Source organism: Microcebus murinus, chromosome 11 (assembly GCF_040939455.1).
Source record: "Microcebus murinus isolate Inina chromosome 11, M.murinus_Inina_mat1.0, whole genome shotgun sequence".
Classification (NCBI taxonomy): Eukaryota; Metazoa; Chordata; class Mammalia; order Primates; family Cheirogaleidae; genus Microcebus; species Microcebus murinus.
Genome location: NC_134114.1, coordinates 38,218,812 through 38,240,335, shown reverse-complemented (window position 1 = coordinate 38,240,335; position 21,524 = coordinate 38,218,812). Strand labels below are relative to the sequence as shown.

Sequence of the window (21,524 nt, the reverse complement as noted above, 5' to 3'; positions counted from 1 at the left end):
AGCTAGCAGTCTTTATGGAATTGTAGAGTATGGACTGTCAAAAGAATTTCTTCTTGCTTTTGACAAGTGACATTGATGGCCTCTTTCCTCAAAACCTATGCAGTAATGCAATTGCCCCCTGAGTTTACACTTTTCTTAAGCATCTGGAAGGGAGTTGTTCTTTTTACTGATAGCAAGGGCAGAACTAGGTTAATGAGATCATGCCTAATTCAAGATGGCAGCCTGTTACTTGGCATATAGTAGGGTATATTGAATAAATGCATTCTAATCTCTCTACATTCTTTTTGAAAGCATGCATTGAGGTGATTACTTCTGTTGCTACCAGTTCTATCAGCTATGACTGCAGCTTCATGTGGTGGGTAGTATATTATCTGTTTATTCTAACATAAGCAAGTTAGCCTCTTTCCTCTAACATGGGTGGACACATTGACATCCCAGAAGACTAACACCTAATTGGAAAAAATGTGTTCCATATGGAGTTCTGAAGCTGCAGGTTTTTTATAAGGACTTTTTTCCTTATAAGTGCACTTTTTTTCTATAAATAAAAGCAATGTTTTTTTTTTTTAATACATTACACTGAACACAAAGTTTTCCTTGATGCCAGTTGTAATGAATGTGTGTGGAATAAGCAGAGTACTATGATGTAGCCTTTGGAACTTTTCTTTGAACAATTCTTTCATTTCCCGGCTTTAGGACTATATACTAATTCTTAGAGGCAGCAAGGACCATATTTAGCTTAATGACCTTCTGTTCAGAACTGTCTTTCCCTAGGCTTAGCTTTTAAAGGAAAGACAAAAGCCAACTGCTTCTGAGTGATTATCTTCCCTGCATAGAAACTGACAGGCCTCTCAAAAGTCTGACTTGGCAGTAGTCAAGACATCATTTCTCACTAGATAATGGATCAAAAGGTGTCTCTTTCTAACTCATGCCCTTTATCTCATTTGCAATATGCTTATTCACGGAGAGAGGAAAAATAAAATAAAGCAAAACCAAAAAAAAAAGTGTCCTTTACTATTTAGTTCTGCTAATTGAGAGGCCTTCAATTTCCATAATTAGTTTCACTCAATTGTGTTGAAGACTGTAGGTTTATGGAAATCCATCACCTCCAAAATCTAGGTCAAAATCTCTTCTAAACCTACATGTATTGACTTAACAGAATGCCAAGAAAAATTAAAATTAGATCTAATAGCTTGATGTAATTGAGACTTTTCGGCCCCCGAATAGAGAAAAACTCATTGAAATTTCTTCAGAAGTATAATTTCTCATTGTTTACAAACATACCCTGTAAATTGGATCAACAAAGGGAATATATTCATAGTCCTTCACTTCAAAAACCTTCTGGCAGTAGGAATTCTTGTTTTGCAGCTAGGGAAACAGGTTCAGAGATTAGATAGAACGTCCAGAATCACTTGGCTCACCAACCTGGAGCCTCCCTCTAAGGGGCTGCATGCCCTTACTGGTTATGTGCACAGTTAGGGTGAGTTTCACGGTTATCTAACAGAATTGTTTTGGCAGTCCAAGGTAAACTTATTGTATGGACATTTGTGCGTGGGGATACAAAAAAAAGGGAGATGTCCAGTAGGGGCAAAATCCAATCCCTGAAACATTTACACAACCTGGCAGTCACTTCAGAAAGATTTCAGGTGATACAGTTGCACTCTTTTAACGTTTTGATATGCAAGCCCTAATTAATAACGCAGGTGAGAGCGATCCCCTCATCTTCCATTCTCCCTAAGCTCTGTGGGGCACTCCAATCACCTGTGCTTAAGATAGCTGCGTCTGGCATCGCCTGGTTGTTCATAGCCTGAATCTTAAAAAAAAAAAAAAAAAAAAAAGCCTTGCGTGTTCTTACCCAGCTTCCTGTCCAATTCAGGCTTCCCCTTTCCCCCCAGTTTAATGTAGTATTGACATTACCAGGAAATGCACAATGCTTATATTTTACCTCTTAAAATGACATCGGGTCACAAATATTATATTTGGGTCTTTTCAAAGAGTTTCTTATTCTATCGCTTATTTGATTCAGGGGCGTTGGATTCGTGCTCAGCGCTTAAAGCCTGCAAATAACTAACTTCTTCCCGAGTGTCTGAGGGAGTAAAACTGGCTGCATCCAAGTCCTGAAACGGTTTTTTCCCCAGAGGCTGTCTTCGCAGGGGGCTAGTGTGTACCCTCAGGAACATCAGGCTGGAATAGTCTGCCTTAGCAGATTCAAATGATGAAGGTGTGGAAGGTCTTTCAGTCCTCAAACCCCGCGAACAGGCGTGCCCGTTCAGAGTACCTTTCCACACACTTCTCGTCCCACTGGTGCCCTCTCATGGAGGCAGTTTTTAGGAAAGCGCTCCGGGAGACACAATGTCACTGGCTACCACACCTCCCGCGTTACACAGCTTGTTTCCTACTGGGGGGTGGGCGGGGACACCAAGGCTCTTCGGCCTCAGAGGTCTGAGTTCAGCACCAGCTGATTTTCCGCTCTCCCGGCTCGCTCTTCCGCCTGCGCCGCCCTCGCCTCCGCCCCCAGCACACCCAAGCCGGAGCCCTAGCCGCTCCCGCGCTACTCTCCCGGCACCCGCAGGGGCCTGCGTTTTATAGGCGCCGCAGCCAATGAGCGCTCTCCTTCTCTTCTGCCCGCCCTCCCGGCCAATCGCCGCGCCCCTTGTGTAATCTTCGGCTACTCGGCTGCTCTCGGCTATTTTCGCTGTTGCTGGCTTTTTCAGGGGCTGCTCGCTCGCAGCCAGAGACGCTGCTTTTTTTCCGGGTTCGGAGTCGTTCCGGATGCTTTAGGCTGCCGGATGTCTGATCTCCGGATAACTGAGGCGTTTCTGTACATGGATTATCTGGTAGGTGTGGGGCAGGGGGTGGGTGTCGCCCCTCGGATCTCGGCGTGCCGGATGGCCCCCTGCCTTGAGGAACAGCCTTTTTGCTTTCTTTCTTTGGGATGGGATGCCTTTGGGGTCCTTTCTCCCGCTGCCGGCTCTGAAGCTGTGCCCGGGACTCGGAGGGGCAGCAGCCGGGGCGGCTGGGTGGTGGAGCTGACAGGTAAAGGTGCGGCCCGGGCCAGCCGGGCTGCGGGGCGAGGGTCGCGCTGGAGCTGCCGGAGAGACGCGGCGGCCGCTGCGGGGCGTCCCCTGCCCGCGGTCGGTTTCCTTGCTTCCCTCTGCGCTCCCGGCGGAGGACTTTCTTTCCGGGGAAGCAAGAGTTTTCTGCTCTCCCTTTAGCTGAACTCCAGGTACTATTAAAGAGCCATAACCAGAATGGTTCACTAAGTGCCCGGCAGCCCTGGTCATTTGGTTGTTATTAGATCTCTAAAGCTATGACCTCGGTCGTGGCCGGGTTTTAAAAGCACATTACCATAAAGTAGAAGGGACTAAACTACATCGCAACCTGGCCAGAGCAGGACAGAGTAGGGACAGGTACTGCCCCAGCGTTCCGGTCGTGGGTGCCTGCCGCTGTCGCTTTGTGCACGGATTGGATCCCAGCTGTGCTTTTAGGCCAGGCTTCTCTTGTGCTGAGAAGTTTAGGTGGGAAAAGTGTCAGCACAGTGCTGGGACTGAACATCATTGTAAAATTGACTTGTGTATATGTTTGTGGAATTATGCAAGCATCGTGTTTTGTTCCAGAAATTATATTTCCCCATAGCTGCCTGTTTGTGGTTAAGGGGATCCTCATTTACATGGGCTGTGTTCGATCCTGTGCAATTACTATGCTTACTATGCTAAGCAGAACCGCTATTGCCATGCAGAGTTGAAGTAGATGGTTAGAAACATTGACCCTCCTGTCATCTTGTTGGACACATGCACTCGGTTTTCGACTGCAGATTGGCTTGGCAAAGATTTGCCAGTGCCTTCTAGGAATTACACTTAAGGCTGTGCTGAGAAAGTCTCTGAATAATTTTATGATTAAGAAACGCTGGGCAAAGACTGGTTTTTGTAATATTATCTGTATATTTGGGCTTATTTTAGTTTACACGAAGAAAATGTTTCTCCTAAAGCTTCATAGCTCGATGAGCTTGTGGGGCACGGTGGTGATTATAGTTAATGCATGACCTTGTGAATGGAACTGAGTCAGAAATTGAGTTCAAATTCTGTTTTGCTGTTCATTTGTTGATAGTAGTAACTTCCTCTGTCTTTGTGATAAAGGAATGTTATTCACACACTATTGTAGCTGATTAAAGGGGTTATCTGATTACGAACATTCTTTAAAATGCAAGGTGCCTTGTAGATTAAGAGAGTTGCCAAATGTGTCTGAACGATTATTTTCTGAGTTAAATAACTGATTAATTTGTAATTTGTCTTATAAAATACAGTACTGTGGTTTTATTTTTGCAGTCTGCCCAAATTAAAGCCACAGTTTGTTGACAATAATTACCAAATAGGAAAGGGTGACATTACCTATACTACCGAAAGCTAATTTTGAATACTTAAGTAGTGTCTTAAAAGAAAATCAGATGGTCTTGATCATTGTATTAATCTTTTTATTTACTGGGTGTGTTTTAAATTTACAAATTGCATCACAAAGCTACCTTTGAAAGTATTTAGTGAAAACAATATTGATAACTCTGGTTAATTACTCAGGTTAATGTAGTGGTCTAAGGATGAGTAGATGAATGTTTGTGGGCTCAACATTATCCTAAAAGCAGATTAATTTTGTTGCCAATTTACTAAAAGCTTTGTGTCAAAATCACTGGGCCTTAAATTTGACTTGGTCTTTCGTTTTACCTGCCATGCCCCCACATACCCTAGTTTTGCTCTTGTATCAGGATAATAATTATTTTGTCACTGTATGCATTTAAAATTCACAAATGCAGCAAAACAGTCCCATAAAAATCATTGGCTACTCTTTGTAGGTGAGAAAAAGTCTTAAAGGAAACAAATTGTTTTTTGTGAGGGCGCAGGGTATCTGCTGTGAAAAGATTTAAGAAAATCCTTCAGTATTAAATTGGACTGAAACAAACAAAAAACCTTTAAAACAAAAAACCGGCCCTCTTGAGGTGACCTTTTTGGGTTTACTTTTTACTGGTCAACTTTCAGAGGGAAATGATGTGCCACACATCATTCCTTTTCCCCTGCCTTTCAGATTGACTTGTTTGCTTATGCATAATCTTTGTATGGTGTTTATTTAGTAAAAGCCTTATTTCTGAAAAATAAAAATCAATTTCTTTGTCTGGATTCTTAGCTTTTAAATAAATCAATTCCCAAGTTCTTTTACCTTCCGTAAAAAAAATACTCCTTTCATTCCAAATTTGACTCCTGATTTTGCCAAACGGACTAGATAAGTGTCCTTTCCCTGCATTTGACAGGAATAATGGCATGTGTCACTTCTTTTTAAATCAGTATTTAACTTTCTTGTTGCTGTTGGAGGCTGGAAGAGAGGGCCTGTGTGTGTGTGTGTCTATGTATTGTCCATTGTTCTTTGGGCTGCATATCATCAGTTAACCTTTTTTATTTGGATGAGAGTGGAAAGGAAGAGGAAGGAAAGAAAGGTGGAGGAGCTACTTTTTAAAATAGGATTATTCCTTTTAATAGGGTTGAGATATTAAAACAGATGAAGAAGCTCTCTGACCTTAGAGGTTGCTGTTGATTTCTTAATTTAAAAAGAAATGTTCTCAATTAGAAGTGACAGCCAAGGTGAGGGGATAGGGATACTACTTTAATATTTAAGACAGGGTTGATTTCACCTCAGGAAAGTAGTGGCAATTTGCTAATGCTAAATAATTAATATGAATCACCTGGTGTGCTGCCTGAGTTGGTTCCTGACTTTGTTTAGGGCCCCGTATTTTATCTGTTGAACTGAATAATTGTGAAATGGAAAGGACAATTCTACTTTTTCTCACCAGCTTCTAACCTGAGACAAGATAAAATCTGTTTGGATTAGGTGTTTTGTTGTGGGGAATGCAGAATGTATCCTTTACGCTCTTAACTTTAAGATTATCAAGATATAATTTGTTTAGCCAGGGTGGCAGTTTAAACACAAAGATCTCAGTTTTCCAATTAAGTGACTCTTCCTAGGAGGGCGCACTCCTTTCCCCCCTTTTCATGATGGGGTTTAAAGGCCACGTTCACACCTGCCAGGTCTGTGGGTAAACATTTAGCTGCCCTCCCAACCGGTAGTGCCATCATCTTACCTTTTCTCTTTCCTAATAGGTAGAAGTAGTAAGACAATGTGCAGAGCTTTTTCATTAGGGTAGAAGAAAATAGTCAAGTTATAATGAAAGAAAAACATCTACCAAGTGTTCCTGGGAGGTTGGACAAGATCAACTTCTAGAATCTTTTTAGTTCAAAATTTTGTCTTTACTCATGTTGATTGATCTGTAGTTCACGTTTTTTCCTCTTGTGCTAGCAAAACAACAGCAGTAAAATTGGTTATACTCTATATAATGCCCGTGATAATTAAGTGAGATAGTGGAGGGAAAGCAATTTATAAACAGCACATAGCTTCTTAAATATAAAATGTTAATGTATTGTGATTATGTTGCTGATATTATTCTTATACCTCCTGTGGATGGAATGACTATTGCTGCTTAATGGTAAGTATTGAGCTGCCTTTTAAACTAGTCTCAATTTATGGAAAGGCTGAGAGCGGTCGGTAATTAGCAAGCAGGAAGTCATAAGACTCTTGAGGATCTTCTAACACTGATAAAAATAAAACCACATTCTGCTATTTATTAATTCACTCAACAGATATGTATGGAACCCCTACTTTGTGCATGGCCCTGAAAGTCATGGGTGATGAAGCCTCAGCTGTAAAATCTCCCTTGGCTGCAGGACTGTCTGTCGGAGGTGGCAGGACAGTTGAGTAGGGCATGTAGGGGAGGAGTCAGCTTCCAACATGCTTTCTAGTACTTTTCTCTTTATTTCTTTGTTTTATTGTGAGCTGAAATGTAAAGTTAGACATGAAAATGTGATAAGGAAAAATGCTCAGTTAGCTGTGGATGCTAATTGTCAATTAATGTTCATTACGTTTATATTCACTAGTTCCCCTTTATCAGAGGTTTCACCTTCTTTGGTTTCAGTTACCCATGGTCAACTGAGGTCCCAAAATAGGTGAGTACAGTACAATAAGATATTTTGAGAGAGAGAGAGATACCACATTCACATAACTTTTATTATAGTGTGTTACTATAATTGTTCTATTTTATTATTAATATCTTACTGTGCCTAGCTTATAAATGAAGCTTTATCATATATGTACGTATGTATAGGGTAGAGTGTTGTATATATAGGGTTCAGTATTATCTGTGGTTTTAGACAGTCACTGGGGATCTTTGAATGTATTCCCTGTAGATAAAGGGGAACTATTGTGTTTGAGATTTAATGAGGTTAAATTTAATAAGGTTATTTAATAAGATTTCTACTTTGTATAGACTGGTGAACCTGGTCTAGTTTCTTGGTGATAGGCTATATCTGCCATAATAAAGATTTGTGTGTCAGTGGGGAAGATCTAATAATGGAATTGGCTGGATCATCACAAATTCATCACCATTCACAGGGTAAAAACCAACTAACCATCCAACCAACCAAGAACAGAAACTCATGATATGCTACAAGGGCAGAACCCATTTGAAAAGACCAGTAAAGGTGCATTTGTGATTTACTATGATGTTCAGTTATCTGTGAACTGAACTTTTTTGTTGATTAAAGTGTGCTGTTTCTAATCCTGAATGACTATAAACATAACAAGCTGTATTTGTTATGACTGACTATAAAGTAATAATATAAGTCAAACACTTTTTAGTTTTAATGTCAACTGGGTTAGGCAGTCACATTAAATATTCCTTAATAATTTGCAAGATAAAGATCATGTGAGCACAATAAACAGATCTAGCATCTGTGGAGTTCACATAACAAAAATGTTTGAAGAAAATCCATACTATTAGGTAAGATCTTCTCTACAGAAGTGTTACTGTGTTTCCCCCCAAATAAGACCTACCTATAAAATAAGCCCTAGCAGGATTTCTAAAATTTGCGCAATATAAGCCCTACCCCAAAAATAAGACCTAGTGATGGGTGTGGCTACGCAGCTTATCTGCACAACCCATGCATTTTGTTGCGAGAGGTAAAGAAGATGAGCAGCCCTTCTCATCTGCCCCATGAGAGCTCTATTGCTTGACATGAGAGATTGGGGCCAATGGTTCTAAAGGAAATAGTCACAGGAAATTCAGGATGGAATTCGGGGTTTGGAGAGTTATGATGATGTTCCAGAAGAAGACATAACTGTATTTGAATAAGTGTAGATTGTTGTACCGTACTTAAAAAAAAAATAACACATTTCCTGAAAATAACCCCTGGGGTGTCTTCTTGAGGAAGACCTGTCTCATTTTCCGGGAAACACGGTAGGTGTGATTACCAAGCTTCTGTTACTCCAGTCTGATTTATAGTGTGAGCTCTGGGAGAGGACACATAGAGACCTTGAGTCTAGCCCTCTAGGAACTTGCATTCTGAAGGATGCCTAAGCCACATGCTTATTGGTAAGTGAACAGTGTTGGGGGTGGTGGATGGAAGGAGTTAAGTCTGTGAGTTATAATTTGGAGGGTAAAAGTTAGTTAACATTTGTTGAGCACTGTTTGCCAGACAACGTTGTATGCCAATTCAACTGAGACTCGGGGAGGTGATGTAATTTCTCCAAGTTCGCAGGGCTAACAAGTGAGTAGTTGAGCTGGGATTGTGGCCCCTGGGCCTGTCCTCTTCACTGCCTTTCACCTAGAAATAGTTCTGCTGGGCAGGGGCTCAGGCAGCTTGGTGTCAAAGCTGTTAGAATGCACTTGAAATTTTTACTGTGCTGCTTTTTGAGTAAACAGGTACAGAAAAGTGCTCCTTGACAACTGCCATGTTAAAGAAAGCAGGGCCATGAACAGGCTGGCACATGCTCCCTTGTCCTCAAGGACTCAGCTCTGCCAAGTGACCCTTACACAGAAGGCTGGCCAGAAAGAGAACTATGCTGTATGCTGAATCTCCTGCCCTGCGATGCCTTTATTCTGGTCATTGAGGTGATTGATCTTCAGCATGTAATGTTTCATCCTTACTCAGCCCCCCTCCAACTTTCAGGGGCACATTTTTGCCAGCTGCAAGCCCCAGTATCTTTTAAAGAAGTTACTGAGACTCAGGATCTATTTGTCTTTTTAAAGTTTGCTGTGTTCCTTTCCCAAGTTCTGTCTGGATAGTGGAGCTGTCCCCAGCACAGCAGACAGTAGGCCACAAGCCCAGTTCTGGTTGACCCTCATTTATGAGTGTCTGCAAAGTGTCTGGTCACATTTACTTTTAGCAAGGCTGGCTTCCCAGGCCTGTAACCTCAGGGCTCAGAAGAGCCCCATGCTTGGTTTAATGCTTTCTGATCACTATCTCGAAAATCTTAATTTTTGAAAATGAGGCTTTGCATTTTCATTTCACTTGGCCACAATTTGCACTATTTATATGGCCAGTCCAGACACCTAGTGCTAAAGTAAAGACTGGCTGGCATCGAGTCTATAACCTGTGTCAGTGCTGGTTTCTTGACCATCTTAATCACCACTTTATCAGCAGAAGCAGTCTGGTGCCTGGTAAATAGGGGACTATGTACCAAGTACAGTGCAGAGTGTTTTACTTACATAATCTAATTTAATCCTTCCAGCAGTCCTGTTATAACCAGATACTGCTGACTTACAAAAGACTTAGCAACTTAGAAAAGAGGAAATTCGAGGTTCTGAAAGGTTGAGTATTAACCAGAAACATATAAGCAATGGAGGGTCAGGGCCAGGGTATGATCCTGTCTGATTCCAAGCCCTTGCTTGTTAGCATTTTTTGGTGCTGTTTACTTAATAATTGTTAAGAGGATGAGTGAGAAGGGCTGCATGAACCATAGAGACAGTGGTGGGAATTGAGGAATCACTCAATTGTTGCTGTCACCTCATTATCTGAGACGGGCTCTCTGGGAACTCAGTGACAGTGCAGCTCCCACTGGGGAAACTGTGGGTTTGTGCCTTAATGTGAGTTTGCTAACTGATTTTTTTGCTTTCATTGTTTGCCCAGTCTTTCCTTCATCTTTGCATAAACATTGGCATTCTGCTCTTCGGCTCATAGCCAAACACACCTACATGATTTCGATAGTCACTAACCATTTGAAAAGTTGGATTTGAAGGACAATCTCATTTATCAAGTTCCTTTGCACCTAGATTTGATGGGAACTGTTCTGACCTCTGGACTGCTTCTCTCAGGGTTGAGAACTTTCTCCTAGTAGTTGTGTCCATGTCTCCCCAAGAGGGATCCCCATGGATACTTTTTTCAACAGGATGGCTGCTTCTCTGGCCTGTCACTCTTGGGGAAGAGGATGACAGTCTGGAGGCATCCAGGGCCATTTATTGAGACACAGAAGGATTATACCTGTTCTTAATCAGTCTAGATATGGAGTCAGTAACTAAAGTTAAATACAGTTCTTTTAGAGTCTTATTTTTAATTATGAATTATCATAAATATCCAAAAAAGTATGGAAAAGAATATAACGGACTTTTATGTACCTGCCTCCTTGATTGAATAGCTGTTAACATTTTGCCATTTAACTTCAAAATTTTGGTGCTTTTTTAAAAAAAACAAAAACTTTAAGGCTAGAGCTAGAGTTTCCTGCTCTCTGCATGCCACAGTTCTCAGTGGTGAGAACTATTCTGAAGTTAGGGGGTAACATTCTCATGTATGTTTTTGCATTTTTATTATATATACATGTATGTGTAACCTATATAGTATTGTTTTGCATGTGTTAAAAATTTTACAGAAATTGTAACATACCTCCTGTATCTTCTTGAAACTTGCTTTTCTTCCCAGTGTTCTTGAGATTAATGTTGCTGTATGTAGATCTGTAGCTATTAATATTTGTTTTATATTTCTGGGTTGGATGTTACCATTTCTGCTTATATAACAGGTGTTGGTTTTGAGGCATGGGTTTGTGTATGTGTGTTTACTTGTAATTAGCCTTACATATGAATCATATAAGCTGTGTAATAGAACTTTATTATGTGCTTTTCAGCTTTTATTATTCATCAATTTGTTTTACAGTTTACAAGTCATTGTCTAATCATATAAGCACATGTATTGAATGTGTGTACATGTATATTTCTTGTCTGTGTTAGGACTGAGATTATTTTGGTAACATAGGTATTAATGCAAAAGCTTAGTGAAGGAATTTAGAAAGCATAATGGAAAAAAAATACATCTGTGATCCAGCCACCAGTGATGACCATTTAACATTTTAGTATGATATATTGTCCTGTAGTCTACATGTAGATTCATTCATATAGAAAATCCACCTGGCATCATAATGAAGCAGGTTTTATAACCTGCTTTTCATACTTATGAATATTTAAATTCTAATAATTTCCCTTCTATAACATGAATTTGCTGCATTATACTGGTAAACCGTACTTGTTTAACTGACTATCTTTTCCTTGAATATTTTACATTTGCTCCAATTTGGTGGTTAAAAATACTGCAATGAACATTCCATGTAAACACTTTTGCCACTGTTTCGGTACTCTTAAAATAGTGCCTGGACACAATCAACCACCTTTTGTTAAGTCAAAGTTATATAATGATACAGTTGGTGATAGTGATGCAAATATTAATTGAGAATTGACTGTGTTGGATTCTGTGGGAAGTGCTTAACTGGCATTCACCTTTTGGTCGTCCTTTTCAACAACCCTCTGAGGGGGCTGTTATTCCTGAATGTTTTATGGTTGAAGAAACTGAGGATCAGGAAGAATTGAATAATCATAATTGTATTACTTGTTGGAAGAGTTGGTGATGTCTGTAATCTTTATCTGTACATACTTTTATTGTGATAGAGAAGAAAAAGACTTGAGTTTGAAGTCCTATCCTAGGTATTTCAACTGTTACCTGTGTGAAATAGTGTTTCCCAAATCTCAGTCCGTGGCAAAATGGAAAAATCAAAAGACGATTAAAGAGTAATCATAAATTTAATATATAGATTTAAAAAATTGAGATTATATCTTTCCAACTTTTTGTGGATATTAGAATATTCTCTATTCTGAAATGATTGTGAATGGTAGTGTTTTTTTCCCCCTTTCTCCCTCTTTCTCCTCTCTCTCTTAAAATGTAATTATCTTGCAGAATGAAAAAATGACAATCTTAATCAGTCCTCAAGTTTGTATTTACAATGTACTTATTTCTAAACCCTCAAATATTGGGAACCTGGTCTAAGACAAATTGCTCTGAACCACAATTTTCTCATTTTCAATATCCAGATAGCATTACAGCCTCTGTGATAATTAGCAATAATAACATAAATAATAAATAAGCTATAAAGTGCTTTTTAAAAGAAAATTACAGTTTCTACAATGATTGGTATAAGTCTATATGACTCAGTGTGACGGCATCAACAGAAGGGAGCAATTGTAGGTAAAGTGAGTTTGTCTCTCTGTATGTCCTTGATATTTCTTTCCTTTGTTTTCTCATCAGTAACATCTTTGGGGATTTTGTGAAATAATTTAAGTAAACATTAGGTATGAACACATTATTTCCTGTGCATTTTAAGAGCTGGGCTTCAAAAAGTTGTGCTTGACCTTGGAGAAGACCTTTTTTTGGTCTGTAGTTTATCCATATTTAAAATAATATACTTTCTGTAGTTTATCAATATTTAAAATAATATGCTTTTTCCAAGTCCCAAGAAGACTGTTAAAAGTTAATTCTTACTATCACTTCAATTTATTTCCTCCTTTCTTCCTGCTCTGATCCAGAGATTTTTTTTTAAGGTATGAATTATGACTATTAAATGATCTAAGAATCTTATCTATAAAGAAACTTTAACATAGTGTTTTTTGAGGGTTGACTGAGATAATGTAATAGTGTACTTCATGAACATAAGGTGTTATATAAAGCTACTCAGTATAACTTACAGTAAAGTGTACAAGTTTTAGAGGTACAGCTAAATGAATTTGTTTGTATCTGTACCTCGTAACCACCCCCAGATGGAGAGGTAAAACCTTTCTGATACTCGTGTCTCTCTTGTGTCCCTTCCCAGGCAGTACCACCATAGATTAGTTTTGTCTGACTTTGAGCTTCATATAAACAGAATCACAAATGTATATTCTTTTGTGTGTGCTTTTTCATTCACCTTGCCCGTGAGCTTCATCTATTTTGTGGCATGAATCAGTAGTTCTTTTTCATTGCAATTTAATATTTTATTATATGAATATATCATTATGGATTCATTCATTCATTTGTTGGTGGGCATTTAGGTTGTTTCCAGTTTGGGGATATTTGGAATAAACCTGCCACATACATTCTTATAAGTGTTTTAGTGGAAATAAGCACGCATTTCTGTTGGGTGTATGCCAGAGGTGGAATTTCAGAGTATACTTAGGTTTACTAAATACTGCCAAACGTTTTTCCAAAGTGATTGTACCAATTGGACTCCCACCACTAATGTAAGAGGCTTCTAGTTACTACATATCCTCACCAATACTTCATATTGTCATTTAGGTATTCTGATGGGTGTGTACTCTGAGAAATTTGAAGTTGCTCAAAGGTTGCTCAAAGCTACTTCCGAATGTCCAGGCATGAGAACGATATAGTAAAAGAGAATTATAAGGCAGATTTTTTTTTTTTAAGTGGAGAACCTATTTGGCCCTATTCTGAAATTCCTTTTCATTTGTATGATTCATTTGAAAATTCTAACGTGCTACAGAGGTACTATGAGAGTCAATTGACCCGATTGTGTTCTTGGCTTTGCTACTAACTAAATGTGGAAGCTTGGGCAGACCATACAATGTCATTGACATTTAAAAAATTTTTTTGGAGACACAGTCTCACTTTGTTGCCCCAGCCAGAGTGCAGTGGGATCATGAGAGGTTACTGCAACCTCAAACTCCTGGGCACAAGTGATCCTCCTACCTCAGCCTCCTTGATAGCTGGGACTATAGGCACATGCTATAATGTCCAGCAAAGTTTTCTATTTTTAGTAGAGATGGGGTCTCGCTCTTGTTCAGGCTGGTCTTGAATTCCTGAGCTCAACTGATCCTCTCACCTTGGCCTCCCAGAGTGCTGAGATTACAGGTGTGAGCCACTGTGCCCGGCCTCTCAATGTCATTGACATTGACTTCAGTTTCTCTTTCTTTCCATTCTTTCTAATTAATTCTGTGACTTAAGTGATTATAAAGTTGCCTTTATATGCCTTTATACAATTTATCATTTATTCACTGAACTACCCTAACTTTTCTATAAGCTGTTTTTATGTTTTGATGCTGTTCTGGGCACTGGAGATATATATAAGTGAGTAAGACATTAGCTTGCCCTCAAGGTGCTTATACTCCTGTATAATGAGAAATAAGCAGTTACATTTTGGGTTAGCATAGCCTATCTAGAGGAAATAAAGGTAACTAAGGCTGCATATGAAAGGGCAACTTAACCTAGACTTGAAGGCCAAGGAGCACTTATCAGGGGAGTCGTTAATCAGCAACATCAAAGTTGAATAGAGTTGGCCCAGCGATGGGCAGTGCTAGGGCCAGGAAGAAGTAACAGCTATGCAGAGACTTGGGGATGAGTAACCCTGTGACTTCAAGGAATTCCCAACAGCTCTGAGTGGCTGGAGCAGGGTTTGGAGCAGTGGCTAGCACTGGAGCCACAGAGCCCAGCAGGGGTCGTCACATCATGGAAATCTTAAAAATTTGCCTGTGGTGACATGGTCAGATCTTGGCTGCACTATAGAGAAGGAATTTAAAGGGAGGACAGACTGCAGCAAGACTAGTTAGGAAGATGTCCTGATCCAGGAATGAGATGATGATGATTACAACTAGGTAGAGGAAGGAGGGATGCAGAAATATAGATGGATTGAAGCAACATTTAAGAATTGCCAGAATTTTGTGATTGGTTGTGGAAGATGAGAATAGAAGAGATCTTAAGGATCATTCTCAGGTTTTTGGTTTGAGGTTTTTGTTTTGGTTATCTGTTACTGAGTAACAAACCACCTCAAAACAATGGTTGAGCACAATAACAGTTTATTTTACTCATGGATCTGGGGGTTGACTGTGTTCAGCTAGGCTGTTCTTGTTCCAGATCTTCCATGAAGTTATGGACAGTCGGTGGGTGGGGTCATCTCCAGACTTCTTCATACACATGTCTGGTGTCGAGGCTAGGAACACTGCAACAGTTGGGCACTGGACGAAGTGTGGCCTCCTGAGGCATGTCTTTTCATGTGTTCTTATGTGATGGCCTCAGGATAGTTGGATTTATATTGAAGTTGAGGGCTTGCAGAACAAATATACCAGGAGAAACTGGCAGAAACTGCTTGTTCTTCTCTACCCTGTCCTCAGCACTGATATGGCATTACTTCTACTGTGTTCTGTTTAAGATGGTCACAAAGTATGCTCAGATGCAAGGGCAGGATACAGACATCTCTTGATGAAAGGAAAGTTGAAGGATTTATGGACATGTTTTAGAACCATCACAGGCATTGAGGTGGCTAATGGGATCATGCACTATAATAGGTAGGTAACACTTGCAGGAATAGTAGGGGGTGGAGAGTGAGGAGTTTGATTTGAGAGTGACTGAGTTTGAGCTGCTTGTGCAGAATCCAGGAAGTTGAAATTTCAAGTAGGTAGATGGAAACTCAGGGGTGAGGTTGGAGATGTAGTTAAAAATAATACATTTATTGCTACTTGCTATGTGCTATCCTGTATTATTAATATCATTATGTGGGAGGCACAGTGCTAAGTATTTTTGATGCATTATTCATTTACTATTATAATTTCAGAGATTAGAAAACTGAGGCTTAGAGAAATTGAGTGTCATGCCCAAGACATGATAGAATGAGAATTTGAACCAAGGGCTGGCAAATGTCTGAGCACATATTCTTAAGCACTTAGATGGTAACTGAAGCCATGGCCATGCACGGGGGTTGGATTGTGCCAGGTGGGAAAGGAAGAACCCTGAGGAAGCTCAGTGCTTCAGTCATTGCTGGCACATTGTAGGCATGCAGTTTTATGAGGTCAGTAAAAGAACAAGACCCTAAAAATGAGCCTAGGAGAAAAAGAACCAAGAGGTTGGAAGAAAACCTGGAGAGTGTGGTGTCAAGCAGGCTGAGGACAGTGACTGTTTCCAGAAAGAGGAAGTGGCCTATTTTATTAAACATTGCCCAGAAGATAATGAACAGTGACCACTGGATTCACATCAGTGGTGACCTTGGCCAGGGCATGTCAGAGACTTTGTGGAGGTGCCGATTATTCGAGGAATGGAAAGTGAGGAAATTCTGCTGCAATTAAGTCTTGCAAGACATTTCACCAGGAAGGAGAAAAAAAGAGATTGGAACTGGAAGGGCAGGAAGATTGAGGGGGATTTTCCTTCTTAAAGGGGACTAGCAGTGGCTTAATGTTGGTGAAGTAGCATGTGAGGTCATTTTGCTTAGTGTAACTGAAATATGGTGGGGTAAGGGTTTGAGCTGAGTAGGGCTGAAGAAACTACAGTGAAAAATGAGGGTGAGGACCAGGGACCCAGAAGGGTTGGTTGCTGTGCAGTGTTGAAGTCACAGACCATGACTTAACAATGACACACATTTATATGGTTGTGTCATTTTTTCTCCCTTGCCTTTGTAGGTGTAGTTTCAAGAAGGTGGGCAGTTAGATTGATAAAGGCTAGAGTTTTTCCAGGGTGAATACTTGGGTAGACAGCAGGGCAGAGGAATTTAGGACACTAGCAAGAAAATATTTGAAGTGATAGACCATGAGATCTGAGTTAATGGAAAGGGAGGAAGGGCTAGAAAGTAGAAGATGCAAGGGACTGGTGGTCTCGATGAGGCTGAGCAATAGGTGGTACATAGAGTCACTGGTCAGAATATTGGAGGGAGAGAAAGTGCAACGTGGTCAGCCGATAGAGCATATGAATTTAAGACTACAGAGGTAAAATCTCTGAGGGGAGGCTACAGTGTGTGGCTGTGGCCAGCACAGGGTGTAAGAGATGGGGAAGTCAGGAGGCAGAAGGAGGAGGATAGCTAAGGTGTTGGGTGGATCATTCTCATGCATGGTCGTCAGGACCATGGCAGGGCTTGGGTTGGAGTGAAAAACTGGACCAAATATTAGAAATCCCCAGTGAGTGAGGCAAGATCTGCTGACACCGTTAACAAGGAGCCGTGGAGGACACTGGATAGAGCATCTTGTCCTGAGTTGTGAAAGGAGAGGGTAGCCTAACCTGGGAGTGGAGGATGGGGTGGTTGAGAGATTGAGTTAGGCCACAAATTCTTAGAGGGAACATTTAACAAAGCTTTTGCAGGTGTAGAGGAGTTTGTTTCATGGTTTAGTGCTACAGGCTTTGGGTTGAACTGCCTGGCTTCACCAACTACTGTTACTTCTCAGTGCCTTACTTTTCTCATCCCTAGTGGGGATAGTAAGAGGAACTACTTCTTCGATTTGTTGTGAGGATTAACTGCAATAATACATGTACTCTTAGAATAGTGCCTGATACTTCCTTCTCTGCCCCCTCCTTTTGTTACTCACAGTAGCAAAAAAAGCCTTAAGAGAGTTTATATTGGTAGGTACTTTCTAAGGGCTTTACTTGTTTAATCCTTACAACAACCCTGTGAGGTGGGCATCACTCTGTTTTTCCTATGTCAAAACTGAGATGTAGAAAGGATAAGAAACTAATTTAAGGAAATACAGCTTGTAAGTGGCAGAGCTGGGATCTGAACCAAAGAAATCCAGCTCCAAAGCCCCCCTTAATTAGTACTGCATAGTTGCATCCCACCACTGGGGCAGAGGGTTCTGTAGGAAGGCTAGGGTGGGCAGGGGCTAGGGTGACAATGGCTTGTTAGGGAGGAGCCACAGAGCAGTATATGGTAGGATAACCTTAATACAAAAGATGTTTTCCAAAAAGAATTTCCTCTAGCAGTTCCCTGGTTAGGGGTTGGAAGAAGGTGAGGCTCAGGTTAGTTGTGCTGTGCAGCATCTTCTCATTCAGATAGATAAACCTGTAGCTCAATTGCTGGATTCTCAAGACTCTCAGCCTTGTTCTTTTCTGCCAAGAGGTTGAACTTCCAGGGGAGTTCTGGTCCAGGTGAGTGGGCAGACTAGACCTTCTTAAGGGACTCTGTTGCTGTCTGCATCTGTCACATGAATGGATCTCTTTGGAGGGCTGCCTGGGTTTGAGTCTCTGCTGGCATCGGGTTCCCAGGGCAGAGAATTGGGGGTTGAATTGCTAAGTCCAGGAGCTGATAAAGATGGCCCAGGCTCAGACCTTTCAACTAAGCTGAAAGCTGGTCGCAGGCAGTGTGTTAGAGCCAGTAGTTTGTTTTATTGTGGGCAGCCTGTGAAGTTAGCCTTCACATGTTGTATCTGGAGTAATTGTACAGTAATCTGGATGCAGTATGAATAAAGCTGAGATGGCCTGTGTGATCCTGACTTCTATCCAATTACAAATGATCAAGGAGCATAGTATTGCAGAAAAAACAATTTGTAGCTGGAGAGTTCACGCTTTCCTTTCTACTCTTACTTAAATCTGCTTGTCTTCCAGTGTTTCACTACCCAAACTGACTTGAAGCTCCTTCTGGGGCTGCCTCCAAAAGTTGTGCCTATTAGACACTACACAAAGGCAGGTGCCTGACCAAGGGGCCCAGTGGGGCTGAAATCCAACCCTGCTCAGCTTGCTGAGGTCCCCCTTGTGAATTGGCACAGAGGTGCCTAATGGGCTAGCCATGGCCCTGCCTCAGCCCTTTGCTCCTGTTTTTGTTATAGGACAAAGCATATTGTTTCACAGTGCAGGGATGGGTTGCAGGCCTCTTAGTATCCCCAGAGCCTGGCACAGGTACACGTGGTTGGACTAAGAGGTTGCCCAGAGTAATGGGTAAGGCACTAACTTTAGAGTTAGACTCCAAGCATTTGCATTCCAGCTCTGTCACTTACCTGCTGTGCAGCCTTGGTGCCTCAGTTTCCTCATATGCAAAATGGGCATAATAATAGTACCTACCTCACAGGGTTAACATATTAAATATATATAAAGGATTTAAACGAGAGTCTAGTACTGTAAGTATTACAAAAGTATTTATTATTATTGAATTGAGACTTTATATATAAAACAAGGACCTGTGCTATTATTGTACCAAAAGTTTCCACTCCAATTCTATTTATTTTTCTAATACCAGCGTTTCAAAAATCTTCCTGCCTCTGCCTAATAAACATACTACAGAGTAACTGGGTTAAAGATATTGCAGCTGCTCGTTGGTGTTTTAAGTGGCAGCTATTTTTGATTTACGGGGGTAAAAGGTCCTGGCATGGCATATGGTGGCCCACATCTCTCCTCAGGCCAGTTCTGCTTACAGCTGTTACATGAGTTCGGCCAAATGAGCCGACTCGCTTTAAACTTAACAGGCAAGTTTTCTGAGGTCCTACTCTAGAATTATGTATTTTTTTTTTTTTTTGAACTTTCAGCTCCTCTTCTGTTTGAATCAAACAGTTTGAAATTCAGGTTTCTGCTTTTGAGAACTTTTCCCCCTAGCATGTGATTTATTGCCCAGCTCTTTTATCCCTTCGTCCTTTATGAATGTTTCCTGAGAGGCAGGGTGTTGTAGAGAAAGGAGCACTGGGATGATTTATTGGGTAATGTTGGTTTTCTTGGTCATTTTGAATGCTTCCTGAATGTGGCTGGTTCTTTTTTTTCAAGTCACTGTGCTAGATGTAGAAAACCTCTTGTGATTATTGGATTTCTCTGTTTCATTTTATATTTATATAGAAATTATATTCTGTAATGTTCACCGATAGTATTTTCTTAGTATAACATGATTTTTCCCTTGCTTTGTGGGGTTTTCAAGATACGTATTTTAAAGATTGGATCATTTAGAGCAGCAGTCCCCAACCTTTTTGGGACAGGGACTGTTTTCATGGAAGACAATTTTTCCATGGCTAGGGGGTGGAGGGGGAGTGGAAGGATGGTTTCGGGCTGATTCAAGTACATTACAGTTATTGTGCACTTTATTTCCATTATTATTACGTTGTAATATATAATGAAATAATTAAGCAACTCACCATAGGTTGGGGAACCCTGATTTAGAGGATCATTTGATCACTTCTGAGTTTTCTTTGCATTTCCTGATTTTCTTTTTTTGGCCTTAGCCTGTGTGTGCATAGGATTACTTTTTAAGCCTGAAGTGCAGCTCTCTTTATCATTTCTATGGATGCAGGCTGCAATTTTTCTGCAGCCTAAGTGTGTATAAGAAATAGATTCCCGTGCTAGTGTTGTCTTTATTTGGGGAGAATACCTAACTATATCGGTCATTTGTGTGAATACTCATAGGTGAATATTTTCTTTTTCTTGTCTTTTGAGTGATTACTGTTTTATCATAAATAATTATGTGAGCTTAATATTCACTTTGAATAGTTTAATGGTAAATAGTAAAATAGACTTAGTAAAAATTTTCTCATTTGATTTCATGTTGAGAATAGATCTTCAGTTGCTGATTCTAAAACTCTTTACATGAGATTCTTTGTAACACAAAGGAACACAAGTAAAATGAAATAAGTTGCTTTAAAAGTCAAAATTATATCCTTAACCTGACAGGTGTAAAAAATAAATAAATAAATAAATAAAAGTCAAAATTATAAAGAGCTATGCAAGATGTGATATATATTTTAATTCTTTATACAAAGTCTTGAATAATCTATGGTGAAATGCATGATTATGAAAAAATGATGAATCAGGATTTATAACAAGTTCATTGATGATTTCTTTCCTTGTCTTTTGTTTTTTTTTTAATTTCAAAATACTAAGGGGGTACAAACGTTTTTGTTACATGGCTTGAGTCAGGGCTATAAATGTGCCCATCACCTGATTAGTGTTCATTGTACTTATTAGGTGGGTTTTCACCCTTCTCATCCTCTCCCCTTCCCCCAGTTGATTTCCAATGACTTTTACTTCCTTCTGTGCACTTGTGTGCTCATCAGTTAGCTACAGTTTATTAGAGAGTACATATGATGTTTGTCTTTCCATTCTTGAGACACTTTGCTTAGGATAATGGTCTCCAGTTCCTTACAAATTACTGCAAAAGGCATTAATTCATCCTTTTTTTTGTGGCTGAGTAGTACTTCATATATGGTACGATGTGCTACTTCAAATGTGGTATACATATACCACATTTTGTTAATCGACTCATGAATTGATGGGCAATTGGGTTGATTCCAGATCGTTGCAATTGTGAATTGTGCTGCAATAAACATTCAAATGAAGGTGTCTTTTTGATAAAATGGCTTCTTTTCCTTTGGGTAGATAACCAGTAGTGGGATTGCTGGCTTGGATGATGGTAGGTCTACTTTTAGTTCTTTGAGAAATCTCCATACTGTTTTCCATAAGGGTTGTACTAACTTGCAGTCCCACGGTGGGTGTGTAAGTGTTCTGTTCTCTCTGCATCCACACCAGCATCTATTGTTTTTGGACTTTTTAATAAAAGCCATTATAACAGGAGTAAGGTGATACCTCATTGTAGTTTTAATTTGCATTTCCCCAATAATTAGTGATGTTGAGCATTTTTTCATATGTTGGCCACTTATCTTCTTTTGAAAAACTTCTGTTCAT

The 21,524-nt window shown here is 40.1% G+C and overlaps 1 protein-coding gene and 1 long non-coding RNA gene across 5 annotated transcripts in view; both read left to right on the top strand.

Annotated features, from left to right (window-relative positions):
* The first annotated feature begins 2,663 nt into the window (after nt 1–2,663).
* The window catches only part of ARL15 (ARF like GTPase 15), a 397,531-nt gene continuing 378,670 nt past the window's right edge, over nt 2,664–21,524 (top strand). For all 4 annotated transcript variants that reach the window (XM_012756746.2, XM_012756744.2, XM_076008020.1 and 1 more), the window contains exon 1: nt 2,664–2,834. In XM_012756746.2, coding sequence (XP_012612200.1) covers nt 2,787–2,834 — 48 coding nt within the window. In that variant the 5' untranslated portion in view covers nt 2,664–2,786. The remainder of the gene's footprint in view (nt 2,835–21,524) is intronic.
* On the top strand, nt 2,841–16,200 carry LOC142873726 (uncharacterized). Its single transcript, XR_012921684.1, has 2 exons — nt 2,841–4,479; nt 4,841–16,200. It is a non-coding gene; the product is annotated as an uncharacterized LOC142873726 (long non-coding RNA).